Source organism: Phodopus roborovskii, unplaced genomic scaffold (genome assembly GCF_943737965.1).
Source record: "Phodopus roborovskii unplaced genomic scaffold, PHOROB, whole genome shotgun sequence".
Lineage (NCBI taxonomy): Eukaryota > Metazoa > Chordata > Mammalia > Rodentia > Cricetidae > Phodopus > Phodopus roborovskii.
This window is the reverse complement of record NW_026126636.1, coordinates 10568117-10588194: the sequence shown is the minus strand read 5'-3', so window position 1 is coordinate 10588194 and position 20078 is coordinate 10568117. Positions and strand designations below refer to the sequence as shown.

The 20078-nt window shown below is 43.1% G+C and overlaps 2 protein-coding genes across 2 annotated transcripts; both read left to right on the top strand.

The window, feature by feature from the left end:
* The first annotated feature begins 13419 nt into the window (after positions 1–13419).
* On the top strand, positions 13420–17151 carry LOC127238441 (carcinoembryonic antigen-related cell adhesion molecule 3-like). Its single transcript, XM_051207058.1, has 3 exons — positions 13420–13463; positions 13737–14083; positions 16784–17151. Exons 1-3 carry the CDS (start codon positions 13420–13422, stop codon positions 17149–17151), a joined length of 759 nt encoding a protein of 252 aa, XP_051063015.1.
* A 320-nt stretch (positions 17152–17471) lies between these two features.
* LOC127238944 (pregnancy-specific glycoprotein 22-like) lies at positions 17472–19963 on the top strand. Its single transcript, XM_051207720.1, has 3 exons — positions 17472–17529; positions 18280–18639; positions 19644–19963. Exons 1-3 carry the CDS (start codon positions 17472–17474, stop codon positions 19913–19915), a joined length of 690 nt encoding a protein of 229 aa, XP_051063677.1. The 3' UTR covers positions 19916–19963.
* Positions 19964–20078: the final 115 nt, after the last annotated feature.

The window sequence follows — 20078 nt, the reverse complement described above, 5'->3', positions numbered from 1 at the left end:
GTAAGAATTGTAACTTGTGATGATGTAGGTAACAGATGATAGAGAAAATGGCCCCCTCTGGCACATCTGACACTTGAAATGGTCTCTTTCTACCAATGTTAGTCTCTCTTACATCTACTCACAATCTTTGTGCTTACAAAACCAGTCAGGAGATGAGTAACAGGCAGATCCAGAGGACTTGAGTGCTCAAAGATGGTGGCTTCTCCTGTGCTCTGTGAGAGAAACACTCTTTGTCATGTGTAAGATGAGCTGCAGAACTTAATGATGCAGGCTTAGGATCTGGAGTCAGATGCCCACTGTAATCTCCTGGACCTCACTGACCCAACCTGACTTACTAAAGACTTCTGTGTCAGTCCTACTGTAATGATTGATGTCCACTGTTGAGCCTGTGTGAATGTCCTCCAAGGTAATTGATGTTCAAGGAACTTCTAGAGATAGACAGAATAAGAATAAGACTTCCCAGTGAGCTTCCCTGAGAATTACCCACAGACTGTCCCTAGGATGTGTGTGTACAGAAATTTCAAACGTGAGACCAGGAGAATTCCTGTCATGCAGCTAAATGAGAAGGATAGACCATAACATGGGCCAATCTTCTCAGGTGTTTGATGGGACTGAGATGAGGTACAGGTCCCCAAAATGCAAATGAGTCTCGGGATGATCTAAGAAAGGGAAGAATATGGGGTCAAGGTGAGATTGAAGCAAAACCACTGTCCTCTCCTGCAATGCGCTGTCTTTCACAGGTAAGAGCTATAAAGAGCTATTTCCAGAAATATGGGTTGCTGTTTTCTTTTTGTCTTTCTTTCTTCACTTCTTTCTTTATCTGTCATCCTTCCTTTCCATGGGTATGATTATTTTTACTGCATGTGTATCTTTGAAACACAAATATGCCTTGTGCCTACAGGAGACTGAAGGGCCCATTGAATCCCCTGGAAATGGAATTACAACTTCCTTATGATCTGCCTTTGGTGTGCAGGGAACAGAGTGTCAGTCTTTCACAAGAGAAATAATTTGTCTTGAGCACTGTACCATCTCTCTAACATTCCAAGGTAGATGATTTCAGAGATACATATTAATGGTAGAAGGTGTGTTTGGCGGAACAAGGTTAGGGATTTTGGACTTTACTGTTTACCATTTGAGACCACTGTTACTCATACCAAAAAGCTAATGTCAGTCCTTGAAAAGATTGCTTCTCTAAGGAGTACAATGAGGTATAATGAGAGACAGATGCTAATAGTGACTTCCTGGGCAGAGATAATCCTGTGTTAGACTCAAGATCCACTATGAGAAAGAAGCCTTGCCCTGTGACTTTCTGGAGTATTTGCAGCAGAATTCCAGAAAACACATGATTTCCTGTCCAGCATCTGGATTTCAGAGTCCTGGAATTTTTGCACAGTTCTCCTGAGGCAGGTAGTTTACTTCGAGAGTCGAACCTAACTGTCCATTTGTTTTGACTTCCTGGAATGGACAATCACTCAAGTTACTGATAACCAAAATTAATGTCTCTGAAAAAGAGTCCCTCTCCCTCCTCAGAGGCTGAGAAGGTCTCCAGTGTGAAGATGCTGTATATATAGTTGTACACAGCTTTTCTGTCATCCATGGCCTGTGTAAGTCAGATCTACACACTGTGGTTTCTGCATCTCAGGTTCCCAATAATACACATGGAGAATGAATGTTGCCAAGGTGAAAAGATATCCTCAAATATGAAGAGTCCTTACAATTGTACAGGACAGTTTTATGAATCAGTACCATCTGTTACTACATGCCTTCAGTAGAGGGTTTTCTAGATTTAATTCATGAGGACATGGAGTCAGCAGAAAGATCTTTGTCCTCCTGTTCCTTCCATTGGAGGCACTGACTGTATTGTGACGTGTCATAAGCCCAACAGAACATTAGCTAATGGCCTGAGCACCACTGCATCTTGGGGGGGGTGGTCTATGCTAAGACTCAGAAGAAGGTGCCCAATTGACTATTGGGTGCCCACAGATTGTGTTGAATCCCCTGGAGTTTAAGTTATGTGAGGTTGTGATTGCTCTTCACATAAGAACTAGAAACTGAACTCAGGTCCTCTGGAAGAGCAACAAGTGCTATTAAACACTGAGTCATCTCTCCCAAGATCCCTTTTATCATACTCTTCCTTGTTCCATTAATAGAACTAGTCAATACCTGAATTCACCTTCTAAATGCCTGTCTGCCTTCCAGACCTAGAACTTTGAAATGACAGAAAGCCCCTGCTGGTTTGGAATGGTGCAATGCCTAGAAAAAAGCTGAGGCATCTGTGGATGGATGAATGAATGAATGAATGAATGAATGAATGAATGAATGAATGAATGATGAATATACAAGGCACTGCATTTAAAGGACTCTCATGTTGGTAGATAGCAAAATAAGCTAATGTCACAGCTTGACTTGTAGTTTACAGTTACTTATGCATTCTATGTGTGTGTATAAGAGACAGAGGTAGAATATGTGTGAGTTTATTCATGCAGTCATCAGTGTATGGTAAGAAAATATGACTCTACATATAAGGAGGGTAGAGGGCATGAGTGAATTGCATATTCCCTAGCACCAATTGGAATTTGGTGATTGAACACAGCATGTCAGCATTGGAAACAAGTGCTTTTACCCACTGAGCCGTTCTGGTGGCCTATGATACTCCTATTTTCATTTAGAGGGAAACCCCATCATTGTTGGTATTTAAAATGTTGGTATTCAAAAAATGATTGTCAATGATAATAAACTATGACAGAAAATAATCTGGTTCCCCCTCCACTTACTGTTCACAGTTCACCAAGGGCTTCCTGTTACATAATATTTGTACCTTTCCATCCTCTCCCAGGATTGAAGGTGGATATTAGAAAGACCAACACAGGTTGAAAGAGCATTTGCAAGGGTCAGAATTCTCGCAGCAGTCCACCTTCAGTTTTTCTCTCTACATCGCTGCTACCCAAGTCCTCCATCACAAGCAACAATTCTCACCCCGCTGAGGTTGAGGACAGTAGCCTCGAAGCACGTACATGAGTGTCAGAATGCATGCTACCTATGGGGGATAAATGCTCAAAGCCTCTCAGAAGATGACAGGCTGAAAACGTTGGAGGGCAATTGAACTCCCATTTATTCAGTGTCATACTGACATAGGACCCTATGCGTGTGTAATCTGGAAGTGAATGACTGCCACCTGAAATGATCCATTCAGCCTGAATGTCAGTAATTTCTGTTTCTTCACAGCTGTAACTGCCCACATACAGGGAGCTAGAGCTTGGACACTCAGCCACTTTCAGGGACTGACAGAGACCCACCACACAGATACCTAGCCTGAACAGGGAATCCTTCTCTAGCTCAAGCACACACAGTTAGGCCCAGCATTGAGCTAGAATGGGTTAGTGGGACATCTCCTGCCTAAAGAGACTCAGGGTGATGAAGACAGGGGACATCTTAGACTCAGGCTCAGTGCACACATGAGAGTCCATTGGGATTTTTTGTGTGTTGTACCAGAGATAGATCAAGGGCTTATGTACATTATTACTCCTCTACTAATCACTCAAACTATGGTTGGTATCTTCTCACCTAAGGTAATAGAATATATACTAGAGCCTTCTATACACCAGGAATTTCCCGTTTCCTTTCAGGCATCACAGGTGACATTACTTGGTTTGTTCCAGATGGCTCAGATGATCTGATCATATCCATCTCATGTAATTATTTGTATCCAGGATCAAACCTCAGCCTCTTCTGAAGTATTGCCTTTCACTCACCTGCATAGTACTCTTGGCTTATCAATGCCCCAGCTATCCTACTAAGAGTTTTTTTATTCTGAACATCATTACTAATACTTCTAAATATTATATCTCCTTTGTCTAGAACTCAGCTGTTAGTTTCCTTTGGGCCAAAATGACTGAAATTACAGGCCTTTGGAAGTGAATCCCTGAAATGATAGCATGGAGCTTTGGGTGGGTGAAGCTTTGGTTTGATGGATAGATACAAAAATTAACTCAAGTCCTGTGTCATGGGCACAAAGAAATCCCAATCCTATCATGAGATTCTAGCTATGATTTTTCCTCCTCTTCTTGCATCTCTGAATTCTCTTGGCTCACCTTTGACTATGAGGGGTTTCTCAGGTTGGAGAAACTTCCCAGGTAGAGAGACTTTACTTAAGGTCAAGTAGATTTTTCTTTCTGTCAGTAACTCATGCCTTCCTGTCCCCCAATTTCCTATCATGATATCTATGACCCAAAAGGAACACCCGGAACTTTGAGCATGCTCATGTTCCTTTACCCTACATGCTCCCAGATCCTGTCTTGCCTCAGCTGGTGTTTGGCCTCTGTTCCCATTCCAATGGAACAGGAAGAGGCAAATGACAAATATGCCTGGAAGACCTGTCCTTAGTCAAGATGCAACTTACATTTTGATGATGCTGTTTCTGTTCCTCTTCATAATGTCTGTGGTTAACATCAAAGTGTCCCTGAGCCCAGGATTTGGGAAGTAGGAAAGGGGAAACTTGGGGTAGATGTTCTTGAGCTATATTGTGGCTCTGGGTGGACACGAACACATGTGGTAATTATGGCAAACAAAAAAGGACCCTTCTTCTGCAATTTCCCTATGTAGGAGGAAGACTTAACAATTGAAACAGTGTCCTAGATAGCATTCACTGTCACCCTGAGATCTTAAAAATCACATTAGAGGAAAACAGAGTCTTTAAGCACAGGATACACTAGTCAGAAGAACAGGTGAGTGACCCAACTGACACCTAAAATGCAACACTCTCTATATTCTGTTCCCAAAGACTCATACCACAGAGTAAGCTATTGCAGATTATCAACTCCACTGTTGTTGGGCCCTGTCCTATTTCTAGCTGACTTATTCTGCTCAGCCACAGACAACATCAATCAGAAGAAAAGATGCAGACCATATCATTAAGAAGATACTGCACCAAAGGCAATGTTAACTTCCCAAAAATGAGCTCAAACCTTTGCAGAGGCTCACTCCCAGGTCAGATTAAAGAGTTGGAAAAGATTTTTCAATTAAACCACCTAAGAAGCAAGCTGGTGTTGGCTATCCCAATATGTAACAAAATAGACTTCAAACCTAAAGTATCAAAAGAGAGAGAGAGAGAGAGAGAGAAGGGCATTTCATGTTTATCAAAGAACAATCCCAACAAGATGACATCTCACTTTTGAATATCTATGCCCCCATTACAATAGTACCCACGTATTAAAAAAAAACAACATTACTAAGGCTTAAATCACACATCGAACCCTGTGCTTTAATAGTGGGAGACTTTAGCACCCTACTCTTACCAATGGTCATGTCATTCAGACATAAAATAAACAAAGAAATAAAGAATCCTCTTTTCTAAATTTTTTATTTATTTTTTTTATTTTATATATTGACCAAGTTCCTTCTCCTTCCTATCCTCCCATACCACCTACAGACTCCCCATCCCATTCCCCATCCACTCCCCAGGGAGGGTGAGGCTTTCCATGAGGGATCATCAAAGTCTGTTAAGCCATTTGGAGCAGGGAGTAGGCCTTTCCCATGTCTCTAGGCTAAGGGAGTATCCCTCCATGGGGAATGGGCTCCTGAAGTCCATTCATGCTCTAGGGATACACCCTAGATCCATTGTCAGAGCTCCATAGACTTCCAATGCCTCCTAATTGGGACCCATGGTCAGAGGTCTGGGTCAGTCCGATGCTAGCTTCATAGCCATCAGTCTGGGGTCCATGAGCTCCCCCTTGTTCAGGTCAGCTGTTTCTTTGGGTTTCTCCAGCCTGGTCTTAACCCCTTTGCTCAACACTTCTCACTCTCTGAAACTTGATTAGGAGTTCAGCTCAGTGTTTAGCTGTGGGTGTCTGCTTCTGCTTCCATCAGCTACTGGATGAGGGCTCTTGAATAACATATAAGACAGCCATCAATCTCATTATCAGGGAAGGGTGTTTAAGGTAGCCTCTCCACTATTGCTTAGATTGTAAGATGGGGTCATCCTTGTAGGTCTGGACAATTATCTAGAGTGAGATTTCTCTTTAAACCTATAATGGCTCCCTCTATCATGGTATCTCTTTTCTTGTTCTTTTTTATTCTTTCCCTGACTCAATTTTCCTGATCCCTCATGTTCTCCTCTCTCCTCCTCTTCTTCTTTCTTTTTCTCCTAACTCCTTCTCCCCACCACCTGCCCCCAATTTGCTCAGGAGAACTTGGCCCTTTCCCGTTCTGTGAGGGACCATGTATGTCTCTCTTAGGGCCCTCCTTGAGAATCTCTTAAACATTATGACTAAAATGGACCAAACAGATATCCACAGAACATTTCACCCAAACATAAAAGAATGTACCTCCTTCTCAGTACCTTATGAAACTTTATCCAAATTTAGCCATATATGGTCATCAGAGAAAGTCCAAGGAAATTGAAATAATCTCCTGTATCTTTTTATGAACTTTTGAGTCCGGGTTCCTCTGTGTGGCTTTGTAAACCAGGCTGGCCTTCAACTCAGAGACACCCACCTGCCTCTGCCTCCTGAGTGCTGGGATTAAAGCCATGAACCACCACCTTTCAATCCCTCTATCTTATCATACCACTATGGATTAAAGATGGATTTCAACATCAGGAACAACAGAAAGCCAGAAACTAATGGAAACTGAACAAGTCTTTACAGTATTCCCACTGAGTCAAGGAAGATTAAAGGAAAGAAATTAAAGACTTCCTAGAATTCTACAAAATTTAATGCAGAACATATCCAGACACAACAAAAGTGGTAGGTGTTAGGAGGAAAGTTCACAACACTAAATGCTTTCATAAACAAATTAGAGTGATCTCATACTTGCAACTTAACAGCACATATAAAATTTCTAGAAAAAAGAAGCAAACACATTCAGAAGAAGTAGATGACAACAGGAAATAATCAACTAAGGGCTAAATCAATAAAATACAAACAAAGAAAACAATATAAAAAATTAAAGAAACCAAGAGTTGGTTCATGGAGAAAATCAACAAGAGGGACAAACCCTTAACCCAACTAACTAAAAGGCACATAAAATATCAAAATTAACAAAATTAGAAATGAAAATGAGGATATAAATGCAGACACTAAGGAAATCCAAAGAATTGTTAGGTCATACTTCAAAAGCATTTTTCCTTGAAATTATAAAATTGAAAATAAATGGACAATTTATTTCAATAGATACCACTTACCAAATGTAAATCAAGACCAAATGAACAAGATAATAGTCCTATAATCCCCAAGGAAATAGAAATAGTCATTAAAAATCTCCCATCTGGCCTTAGGCCAGATGAATTTAGCACAGAATTCTACCAGGCTTTCAAAGAAGAGTTAATACCATATTCTATAAATTATTCCACAAAATAGAAACAGAAGGAACATTTCCAAATTAATTTTGTGAGGTCACAGTCATCACTGTACCCATGCACACAGAGCCTCCACAATGAAAAGAAATTACAGACTAGTTTCCTTCAGGAACACAGATGCATAAGAACTAACAAGCAGAAACCAGGAACACATCAAAAAGACCATCTAGCATGATCAAGTGGGCTTCATTTCAGAGAAGCTGAGATGGTTCAACATGTGAAAATCTGTCAATGTAAACCATCATATAAACAAACTGAAAGAAAAATCTACATAATCATCTCATTCAATGCTGGAAAAACCCTTTGAAAAAAATCCAATACTCTTTCTTGATAAATGTCTTGGAAAGAACGGGGATATAAGGGACATATCTAAACATAATAACATAATAAGGGCAATATACAGCTAACCAATAGCCAACATCAAATTTAATGAGGGAGGAAAAACTCATAGCAATTAGTTACAAGCATGTTTTTCCTACCGGTCTGGTCCCACTGCCACATCAGCACCAAATAACACACAGAGATGCTGTTGGCCTGTTACTAGCATGTCTTATTGGCTAGGTCTGTCTTAAATATTAACCCATTTATATTAATCTAAGAATTTCCACGTGGTCTTATCTTACTGGAAAGAGGATCTGGAGTTCTACCCAGTTGGTCCTACATCTTGAATCTCCTCCCTACTTCTTCCCACATTGTCCTTCTCTCCTAGTCCCTATTGGCCAACAGTGATTTATTCATTAACCAGTAAGTGAAACATATTTACAGAATGACATCTTCCATCACCTCCTCCTTTCTGTCTAAAATAAAAAGAAGGGTTTTAACTTTAACATAGTAAAATATATAACAAAACAATTATCAATTAAGAACCGCAGTTAATAATATTTAGTCCATTAACATTTAGCAAGATTTAAAGAAAATATTCTATCATCTATCCTATCTTTGTGAGTCTAAAGTCTTATATGTAACTTATCTTTAATCCTAACTAGGGAAAACTATAACTATCTGTCTTCAACTCCATCAAAGACCAAAAAAGGATAATATATAAACTCTAGAAATGACAGAGACATCTCACTACCTGGTCAGTCACCTGAAGTTCGTCTGTAATGTTCCATCTTCAGCCTATAGACCATAGTGTGTCTGACAGACTTCTCAGCAAAGCAGGAAACTTTAAATTGTCTACGTGTATTGGCAGTTTGTCAGTCACTTTTCTCTGTGTCCTGCAGAATGTCTGGCAGATTCTTCCATGAGGCAGGAACCCTGTCCATCTTGTTTTAGCAGTCACTGTTCTGTGGGTCCTACATGCCCAGTTTATAATGCATAAAGTCAAATAGTCCAGACAAGAGCAGTATTTTTCCCAAATGGCTAGTCTTGCCATATTGAGTAAACTCCATAACGAGGTTCTTTGATGTCCATCTTCCATTCTGACGCAAGTGGTGTTGTCAGAAACAGTTGTCCCTCATTGTTAAGAAAAACCCTAAACCATTTTTACTGCCATATTCTGTAGGTCTTTGAAAGGTTTGAAGAATGCCTATTCATCTCAAATACATCTCTGTATATCTAGAAATCCTAACTAACCTAACTCTATCATAGGTACCTATCTATAATCTGTATTAAATTATACATTACATTTCTAAATGAGTTATATAAACATAATACCTATATAAAAGGAGAAATATACATATCATAAAATTGACCTTAAATTTGTATCAATAAATGAAAATCCATTCCAAAACAAAGTATTCATATCTAGACCATGATCCCCTTTTTACCTTTAAAGAGATTGGTTGTGGTCATTAACCACTTATAACCAACCCCTTATAACCAACCCCATCTATATGAAAACAAACATTTATAGACAATATTTGGGAATTTGGGTGTCATTCTTTCCAAACTGCCTTCTGCTGGTAGGGGGCACAATCATGGGGATCCTATGAAGATGCAGAAATCCTGGCTGTAGTGGTCTGAGGCTGCCTTGTCCCAGCTGTTTTGAATGTTGGATCACCTGGGACACCGTTTTAGAGGGTCTTGCTTGATCAAAACATGTTAGTCTGGAAGGAATCCACAGCTTTTTATTTTCTGTGGAAACAAAATTAGAAATCATTTTCCCCAGTAACCTGTCCTTAGACTTAAATTTTGAAGTCAAAGCATTTTTAAAATATATCAGTTGGATTAATTTAGCAGCATTGATAATCAAGTGTATTGTGGCAATTATTTCTTCCTTAGTAATTGAGTAATTTAAAGACAATACCATGGCATACAGTACACAGACTCTTTTTGTGCTTTTCTTCTTAAGGGCAATATACAGCTAACCAATAGCCAACATCAAATTTAATTTAATGAGAAAAACTCAACGATTCCACTAAAATTGTGGACTGTCCACTCTCACCCTATCTACTTGAGGTTTTAGCTAGAGCAATAAACAACTGAGGGAGATCAGGGGAATATAAAATGGAAAGGGAGAACTCAAAGTATCTCTATTTGCAGATGATATGATTGTATATATAACTGAGCCAAAAAAAGTTCTTCAAGTTACAAAAGTAACTTGACATCCCACATACAGAAGATAAATGGGCTGGGAAAAACTCAGGGCTAAAATACCCTTCAGAGTATCCACAAATATTAGAAAATATTTTAGTGTAACTCTAACCAAGTGTGGTGGTTTCAATAAAATGGTGCCCAAAGCGAGTGACACTGTTAGGTGTGACCTTACTGAAGTAGGTGTAGTGCTTAACTGTGAGTGTGGGCTTTGAAGTCTCTCTTTGTCAAGCTTTCCTTTGTGACAGACACACCATTTCTTGTTGCCTGGAAGATGTAGAAGTCTCATGTACTTCTCAAGCACATGTCTGTCTACACTCTACTATGCTCTCTGCCATAATAGTAATGGACTGGGCCTCTGAAACCGTAAGTGAACCATACCAATTATATATGCTCCTTTATAAGAATGGCCATGATTATGTTTTATTTTCACAATAATAGAACCCCTAAATGAGACACCAAGCAGATAAAAGACCTTTACGACAAGAACTTCACATCTTTGAAGAAAGAAACTGAAGAAGATACGAGAAGATGGAAAGATCTCCCATGTTCATATATACATAGGATTACCACAGTAAAAATGGCCATCTTACTAAAAGCAATCTACAGATTCAATATAATTCCCATCAAAATTCTACCACAATTCTTGACAGATCTTCAGAGAACAATATTCATCTTCTTATGGAAAGACCAAAAAACCTGATAGTTAAAAAAATAAATAAAATCCTGTAGAATGAAGGAACTTTTGGAGGTATTACTATCCCTGATTTCAAACATTACTATAGAGCTATAGTAGTAAAAACTATATTGTATTGTCACAGAAACAGGCAGATAAGTCAGTGGATAGGGGGAAGTAGGGGATGGACTTGGAGGAAAAATAGGTAAGAGAACTTTGGCCATTGTGCAAAAATAAGCAAACAAAGCAACAGCAAAAAGAAAACAGAGTCTCAACCAGGTCTGGTCAGGCTGTACATTTCTGTGAATGATTCTCTTAATTGATGCTGGAGTGAAGAGGGCACTGTGGGATGCATCATTGCTAGGAAGGTGGTCCTTGGTTGTATGTGAAACTAGCTAAGCAAGAGCCAGAGTGTGAGCCTGAGAATGAGCCAGTTTCTTCAGTGATACAATATGACAAAGCCCCAAAAGGGAAACTGAGTCTACTCCCTCTTCTCAACTGCTCTTTTTCACGGTGTTTTATCACAGCAAGAGAAACAGAACAGTATATAGGAAAGGCATGTGAGTTTGAACATTTGCGATTTGCAGTCAAAGGTAAGCCCCCTCAGCACCCTCTGTGCAAAGAAAGGGTAGTATTTAGACAGCAGTCATTGGTCAGAAAGCATACAAGCAGTCCCCTACACTACACTAGTGCCGTCTCTTTTCATAACCAGACAGGATTTCTTTGTGTAATCCCGTAGACATGGCTGGCCTGGATGTAAGAGACCCACCTGCCTCTGCCTCATGAGTGCTTGGATTAAAGGCATTCACCACCATTCCCAGCTGTGCCCCCTTTTTTAATCTCAGGAGAAATGCCATAGGACTTTCCCCTGAAACTTCCCGAGCACAAGATCCCTACTGAGATTGTCCTCTCTCTAGATTCCCACTACTTCCAGAGTTTCCCAGGACAAATCTCTGCAACCCTGTCTAGACCCTGCTCTAAGCTACTGGCTCTTTTTTTTTTTTTTGTCTGAGAACACCTTTTTGCATGGGGGCTTTCAGAGTCTCTTCCCTGCTATCATCTCTCTTATAAGAAAGCAGGATTACCACCAGAGCATCACCTAAGCAAAGGGCAAAGGTGACTCAGGAAGAGCAAGGAGGGCTTAGGCTCACCAAACACATAATGCTGAAGGTTGTCTTGAAACCCTCCATATGATACAGTCCTTTCAAGGACACACAGGTCACCTCTTCCCAAACACTGAGCACATGAAACTCCACACAACTGCCTCTAAGCCTCTCTCCTGGATCCTTAATTTGACTGGTGACATTAGTGACTAAGGATTGATCTTCATCCCTAGTCACCATCCAGCTGCTTTCTTTCTGGTCTTCAGAGACTTCCCTGTCTCTTTCCTGCTTGGATTCAGTAAAGCCCACCTTCTCAGAGCATTGAGACCACAGGGCATACCAGGTTCTCGGCGGGTTCTCTGTGTCTCAAGGACTTAATGTGTGATGGAGGTTCCTTCTGGTGCTGAGGGACCCAAGGCAAGGACACAGCAGGTGCCAGCCCTAGGATGAGTCATTGTTCTCTGAAGGAATGAAGATTCTTATCAGCGTTGTTGCTCACGTGTGTTGCTTGGAGGAGACACATAAAGGGAAGTTGGGAGGGATGTAGGTCAGCACTGAGGGTAGAAGGCATTAAGCAGTGCTTCGGACTCAAACTCCACCACTCACAGCCCCGGTCTGAGAAGGAGAAAGGACAGCAGAACCTGAGTTCTGTGTTGGAGCTGAGGCTCTTCTCCTCAGAAGCAGGACAGAGAGTGAGAAGATTGATGGAGGGGTCCTCTATGCTCCTTTGTAAGGGGTCTACCCCCTGGCAGGGGCTGCTGCTCACAGGTAAGGGCAACCATTCTCTGCCTGTGCAGGGAAGGAAACTCAGAAGCAGGCTGGAGTCTCCTAAAGAGGACGGGAACCTAGGAGACTCAAGGCCTTTGTTTGTGGTTATGGTGCAGAAGACAGAATAAGAGGCTGACACTCAGCAGCCTGAAGCTTTTGGTGGGCAGGATGTGATGATGGCAAGAGAAAAGCCTCAAACTTTCCATATTCGCTGTGAATTACATTGGCCGCAATGTTCTGACGACAGCTGTAGCCAACCAACTGTATGACCCTCGTATCAGAAATCAAGCAGAGAGGGCTAGTGAGACACCTCAGTGTGTGACAATATGACAACCTGAAACCAATCCTCAGCTCATAGTGGTTGATGGAGAGGACAGACTCCCGCAGGCTCCATTCGGCCCTCAATATCAGATCTGTGGCATACACACACACACACACACACACACACACACACACACTGACACATGTGCCTGCACACAGATTTGAGGCATACATCTTCATATGAGCACAGGAAGACACCAGCCTTCACTAATACACAAAATATATTTACATGATGAAATCTAAAATCATTTATTATATACTTGAATATTACTATTGTCATAATCTCCAAACCTAGGGACTATAAAGAGAAACCTAGGGAGTTCTGTTCCTATTTACGTACTTACTTAATTTTTCCTTCTTTTCTTCCTTCGTCCCTCTTTTCCTTTTTTCAACTTGTGTCTGAGTCTTTTCCAGGAACCAAAACTTCCAAAACTATCAGATTAATTCTGCACTTACAAATCCCTTTTATGCTGGGTGGTGGTAGCTCAGGCATTTAATCCCAGCCCTTGGGAGGCAGATGCAGGTGATCTCTGTGAGATCAAGGCCAGCCTGGTCTGTAGAGTGAGTTCCAGGGCAGCCAAGCTCCACAGTGAAACATAACAGACAAACGAAAAGCCCTGGGTATACGGGACCTGATGTCAGTATATCTGAAAGATGACGTCATGGATTGGCTAGACTCACAAAGAGAACAGGAAAAGGAGAAAAAGTGAGGACTCTCCACGGGAGGAGTTCAGAGAGGCATTGCCCCTCAAACCAGATACTTTATGTGACGAGGGACGCAGAGGGCAGGGTAGACACCTCAGCAGAGAATTCCTAAGAGAGCCACTGACACACTCAGACATTAAATCAATGGGAGGCACGTTGCTCGCATCTGCAAAGAGGGTGGGCGCATCCCTACTCACAGACCAAATTTAAGTGATGGTCAAACCTGTTTAATATTGCTGGGTTTTCTCAATTCTCTTCTAGCCTCTCTTTTAAGCTTCTGCCACCTGGCCACCACTGACTATGTGATCATTGAGTCAGTGCCACCCCTGGTGGCCAAAGGAGATGACGTCCTTTTCCTTGTCCACAATCTGCCAGAGAATATTCAAGCCTTAGCCTGGTTCAAAGGGCGGACAAATGAGAAAGACGCAATTGCACTATATGACCTGCACAACAATGCGAGTGTGCCAGGGGCTGTGCACAGTGGGAGAAATACAATATATCACAACGGGTCCATGCTGATCGAAAACACCTCTGAGAAGGACGAAGGATACTACACCTTGAGAACCTATGATGAACATGCAGAAATTGTATCAACAACACTCACATACCTCCACGTGCAGGGTAGGTGATTCATTGTGAGCTCTGTGGGCCGGGTGATGTTCATTTCCCTGGAAACACACAGGAGAATGGTCTGAGCCTACCTTCCCTATGCATCATGCTGCATGATAGGGTTTATTTAGTGTAAGACAAATATGGTGTAGAATAATGGAAATAGATCAGAACCCTTCCTTTGACTTCACCTTGCACATAGGTAGACGCACGGTGGGTAACTCGGCCAGGGATTTCAGCCCCTGTGTAGACTCAAGGGGTTCTTACTAGGAATGTTTCCTTGAGACAGACTCCTTGGGAATCAACAGTGTGCCTGGTTGTAGAAGACAGGGGTGGCTCACAGAGATATGAACACCAGGATGCTCTGCTCCAAATCTCTGCCCCAGAGTCAACTCCAGGTGTCCATGAGAAGCCATTTATCTAAGGGTTGGATTCTGATTTCCTGATGGCAGGGGCCACTGCTCCCCAGCAGTCAATGTCTTATGATGTGTGGAAACAGTTCACCATCACGAGAGCCTTGCTTGGGCTACATCCCTTGACCATCTCTGTAGAAAATGGCTACAGGCCATTTTTTTCTTCACAGACATGAGCTTTAGTTCCTCCCACAATTACCAGGGATGTCATCAGTTACACAATGAACTAGCAGGAAACTTTTTATATGAACGAGGAACTTACTTAGTCACCTGGTTCCACCCATATTCTTACAGACCTGGAAATCATTGTAACAGCATTCTCAGACTGACTGGTTGTCTAATGTGTCTGCCACACTGCTAAGACATCATGTATGTTCTGTTCCTTTGGGAAATACATGACATCCATGGTGGATCAACAATGTAGAAGACCCCGAGGCATGTCAGAAAGATCATGGAGCACATGGTTAGACCCATTACACAGCTCAGCAAACAGAGATGAGAACATGGTCTTCAAAATCTTGCAAAGGATAAAAGACTTTGCAGCCCTTTTCCAGGAATCAGGTCACCTCCCCCCACAGACCCAAGATGTGAGACTCCGGACACATTGTAGGCATCTGATCTCACTGGGAGCTCAGTCCTATGGTGACTCCAGTGAGGACAGATTATTATCTTCCGCACATCACTCACCTGGTCCATTTGTAGTCTCAAAGGTAGTTTTGCCACCTTCCTGCTGAGATCATGATCCATGTTTGCAGAGCATTGAAGGCACAGGGCACACTAGGTGCACAGCTGGGTTTCTTTGTCACATAGTTGTACAGATTCCCTTTTTGATGCCGAATAACCTAGGCCAGGACACAGCAGAGAGCAGTCTCAGGGTCAATTGCTGTTATGTCACAGGGATGGTAATTCCCCTTGGCGCTTACTGTGTGTTCTAGAGGACAGAAACATAAAGAAAGAATGGGAAACTGGGCGGGCAGAGCAGGGATTTGAACACAGACCCTCCCTCGGCTGATGGGATGTGCTCCTTCCTGTGAGGAGCTCAGCTCAGATGGGGGAAGGACAGCAGAGCTTGTGAGCTGTGCAGGAGCATTAGTACCCGGAGGGATGGTCAGCCTACTGAGACAATGGGAACAGCCTAAGCACTCCTGTGCAAACAGTGCAGCTCCTCTCAGGGGTGCATGGGACTCACGGATAGTGAGTGCGGGTGTTGACAGTGTGTGAGAGGAGAAGTCTGACAAACTGGAGTCTCCTGGGTGGCACAGGGACATGAGAGGATTCTCGGTGTTTGTAGGGGAGAAGACCCAGAGTGGGAGGGGTCACCATCAGGATGCTCTCCCTGAGTATTAGACTGTAAGGGCTGGGGAGACTTAACTCCTACACAAAGTTAGCAAGCATGGCCACAGTATTCTGAAGACTGATGCTCTCAGCTTGAGAGCCCAACCGGAAGTCACACTTGTGTGGATCACTGATATTGTCCAACAGTTATAGGCATTTACTTCTTTGTCTGACAAGTTGAGAGCAATGAATGGAAATCCTCTGACCTCCAATTAAGTATTGTGTCGATGATAGACACACACACACACACACATACACACACACACACACACACACACACACTACACTAGCCCTTACACTACTCATGCACAATTATAATGTATAAGCATGTGGAAAATATCAAGGCAAATGGAGTGATCCAACACTGAATCCTTAAACCTACAAGTTTCTTAAATAAATCCATAGGCATATTGGGGTGTAGGCCATCAATCATTCTTTTAATTGCCATATATATCAAAGCTTTTTTCTAGGCAGAATTTAAAAAAAAAGAAAGAAAGAAACAAAAGACAACGTATGATCCTTAAGACGCCCCAGTTCAGGTGGACTTGAAGTAAAGGAAGCTAGAAGGTGAATTCAGGTATCGTCCACCAGCACGAGAGGAGCAGAGCAACAGCTGAACTCAGAGAGTGAAGACAGGGTCTGTAGGGGAAGAGGACGAGCAGGCATCATCCCAGCCACATCCATTGTAAAAGAGAGCAGGGGTCTGAGGGCAGTAGCTGGGGCAATATTGACATCTGGATACAGGGAGCCATGCAGTGGAAACAACCGGCATGCGGACACTGAGAACAAGGTCGTGTGCTGACCTTCCCCACCCCCCGCCGCCGTGGGAGAGGAAGGCTCCCACCCACAAACCCGTGCTGTGCAAACCCGTGCTGCGCAATGAACACAGCTGCTCGGGGCACAGGGCCTCATCTTCATCAGTACAAATGCCCCAACTTGTACGTACCTCTCTCTTCCGTTCTAGATTTCCTTTGGAACTGTGGGCGCCATGCCACCTCCGCCCAGCCCACTGTTGAATCAGTGCCTCCCAGCGTTGCTGAAGGGGGGAATGTTACTCTACTCATTCACAATCTCCCAGAGAATCTCCACGGCTTTGTCTGGTTCAAAGGAGTATCTGTGCTCTGGGAACACGAGATTGCCCGATACACAATAGGCAGAAGTTCAAGTGATACAGGGCCTGCGCACAGTGGCAGAGAGACATTGAACAGTGATGGATCCCTGACGATTCACAACGTCACTCGGAATGACACCGGACTGTACACCCTACGGATTGTGAGTGCAGATATGAAAAGTGAGGAAGCACATGCCCAGCTCCAAGTGGACAGTGAGTGATTCTCTGTGTTTGTTCAAGGCTGGGTGGGGCTTAGACACACAGGACTGTCACCAGTGGGCTGGTCTCATTTCCCTCCCCAGTGTGTCCCCATGTGGAGGTTTGTGCATTTCATTTAGGACAAATGGCCGTAGATCGGCATCCATCTTCTGACTCATCTTCATCAAGGAAGACCCTGATGGAAATGACTCATCCTAAAATGTCAGAGTCAGCCCAGTCTCTTGGAACGCTAGATCACGGAGCCCTGAGCCCTGTCGTCTTTCCAAGGCTGGATGAAAGTGACCAATGGGAGCACTTATCCTGTCAAAGCTGATAGGCGATAATGGATTTAGAACATCTGCGCCAAGATGGGGCCTATATTAGCTCTTTGCCATCATGTCGTAAATAAAATCCAGGAACTGGTAGTGAAACGGTGGAGGAGTGCTGCCTACTGGCTTGATTGTCAGTGCTTGCTCAACCTGCAAACTTGTATCGCCTAGTACTGCCTGCAGTGATCTCAAATCTTTCACGTCAATACCCGATTTTTAAAAATGTACTGTAGTCTTGCCCACAGGCCAATATGGCAGTGGCATTTCCAACTGAGGCCCTGTATATAAAATAAGTCTCACCTGTGGTAAGTAGACATAAAAGTAGCCAGTCTACCGCACAAGCCTTTTAAAGACCTGAGTCTGCCACGAAGCTCAGACTGCTCCCAGATCCCACCCAGTCCCAGTCCTGAGGGCTGGCAGGCAGGGAAGCTACAGCGTCTATGGTGAGGCGTCAGGGTTTGGTTGGAGCCACAAAGGAAACTGGAAAGAAAAACCTATAAACCTATGAAGTGAAAACCCCAATCACGTTGAGTCCGTCGGAGGCCATGTCTAAACCTCGTCGTGCATGAATGTGCAATGTCTGACTGAGAGCTATGAAGACACATGAATGGAGAGTTCCATGATGGGGAAATGACATGGGGGGGGGCGACTCAGATGTAATGAGTAGGCCAGTTACTGACTTTCATTAAGTGACATAGACACACCCACACCTACTGCTCTAGGCTGAATGACAAATCCATGTGCTCAAGATTGAGGTCACTGCCTTTCCGTTATGCACAATGATCTTCATGCAATGCCTTTTTTTTCTCTTTTCCCTTCCAGCCCCCCATTCTCCATGCTGCAACCCTCCTACCACTCCCCCACTCCAGATCCAACTAGTGCCTAAGCATGCTTCTGAAGGGAGAGACATTCTTCTCCGAGTCCTTAAACTTCCAGAAGATTTCCAAGCCTTCACTTGGTACAGGGCGGTATATCGTGATCCATATTTTGAAATTGTCAAACACGACAGAGTCCTGAATACTACCACCTGGGGAGCTCAGTATACCAGAAGAGAGACTGTCCATCACAATGGAAATCTGCTGCTCAAGAACATCACTCAGAAGGATTCAGGAATGTACACAATAGAAATTTTGAAAAGTGATTTCAAAATTGAAAGAGCACATGTGCAATTATATGTAAACAGTAAGTGACTCTGTGGTCTCCAGCTGCGGGCTGTGGCTTATCCTAATTCATACACTGAACTGTCAGGACCCACTGTGCCTGCTGCATTGTGTCCGCACAATAGTGTTTGTGCACTCACTGCTGGACACATATTGGGGGGGACAATTAAGTGTGGGTTAGAATCCCTCGCCTGTCTTTACCTGTACTAAGGAGAACCTGTTCTGGATAGCTCATCAGAAGGATGTCAGGCTCGGTGCAGACTCTTGTGGCTCTCACCGTGCACATAGACTGAAGACAGACTCTGTGGGAGGCAGACAGACACTGATGTGGGAGCCATGGGGTCTGCACAGAGAGCACCAGGAAGCCCCGACTCCAGAACTTTGCTGTTGGCTGCACTCTGGCTTACACAGTGGAGGTTTTGTCACTGTTTGTTCTGATTTCCTTTTAGAGCTGACAGGGAACATGTCTTTACTGACCCTCCAAATCCCTTCGAGTATAGAACCAGCTATGACAGCTGCAGTTGGGTAGATCACCTGTGTATCTCCTTCTCGTGTGTCTCAGTGGAGAGGCATCCAAGCCATTAGCCTACTGTTCTGGTGGGCTTATGAGATTTCACTAAAAGAAGTCAATGCATTAGGGGAAGAAACAGCAGAGGCAGCTAGTCCAGATTCTTCCTTCTTCTCATGGGTCCAGCCTGGGAAATTTTCTTCTGTAGGTAAATGGAAACAGATGGTGCTGATGTGAACAACTCCCCATCCAAGGTCAGGTCATTGCTCACAACTAAGCTTAACTCATGGACATGGCAATGATCTTGCTCTGTGTGTCCTATTACAGAAAATGTCATAGGAAATAGTGCCTGAATCAGAGTCAGAGAATGCCTGAGTAGAAGAACCAAAACATAGGGTATATTTGTAGTCACAGCTCCAAACTCTGCCCCTGAAGGCTCTATTAAGTATGAACTGAAGAGGGGCTGGTTGAGCAATCTGGACTACCATCTTTTGATACCCTCCTCTGTTTCTTCACAGAGTACGTAGAACAACCATTTGTGCGAGTCACTAACAGCATGGTCTCATCAAACAGATCTGTGATCTTCACCTGTGTTTCACCTGACACTGATGTCTCCATCCGTTGGTACTTCAATAACCAGAGTCTGCATCTCTCAGAGAGGATGACTCTGTCGTCAACAAAGTGTGGACTCAGAATATATCCCGTAGGGTTGGAGAATGTTGGAGAGTATCAGTGTGAGATCTCCAACCGAGTCAGTTTGGCTACCAGTCCCCCAGTCTGGTTTGAGTGATAGATGAATGAGCTCTCCTTTCATCCTACAGTAGCACGCCAGCATTTCTTTATCAGTGGGGCACTAAGCAGAGAAAAGCCGTATGGTGAATTTCATCAGTTATCATTCAGAAATGGCCAGCACGTTGACTCATATTTATAATACTGGGATACATATGTGTACA

Coding starts and splice junctions, on each gene's coding strand:
- LOC127238441 (XM_051207058.1), top strand. CDS start 13,420: ATGGATTGGCTAGACTCACAAAGAGAACAGGAAAAGGAGAAAAA. Junction 13,464..13,736: donor GAACAGGAAAAGGAGAAAAA/GTGAGGACTCTC, acceptor CTCTCTTTTAAG/CTTCTGCCACCTGGCCACCA. Junction 14,084..16,783: donor CACATACCTCCACGTGCAGG/GTAGGTGATTCA, acceptor CTTCCGTTCTAG/ATTTCCTTTGGAACTGTGGG.
- LOC127238944 (XM_051207720.1), top strand. CDS start 17,472: ATGGATTTAGAACATCTGCGCCAAGATGGGGCCTATATTAGCTCTTTG. Junction 17,530..18,279: donor TAGCTCTTTGCCATCATGTC/GTAAATAAAATC, acceptor TTTCCCTTCCAG/CCCCCCATTCTCCATGCTGC. Junction 18,640..19,643: donor TGTGCAATTATATGTAAACA/GTAAGTGACTCT, acceptor GTTTCTTCACAG/AGTACGTAGAACAACCATTT.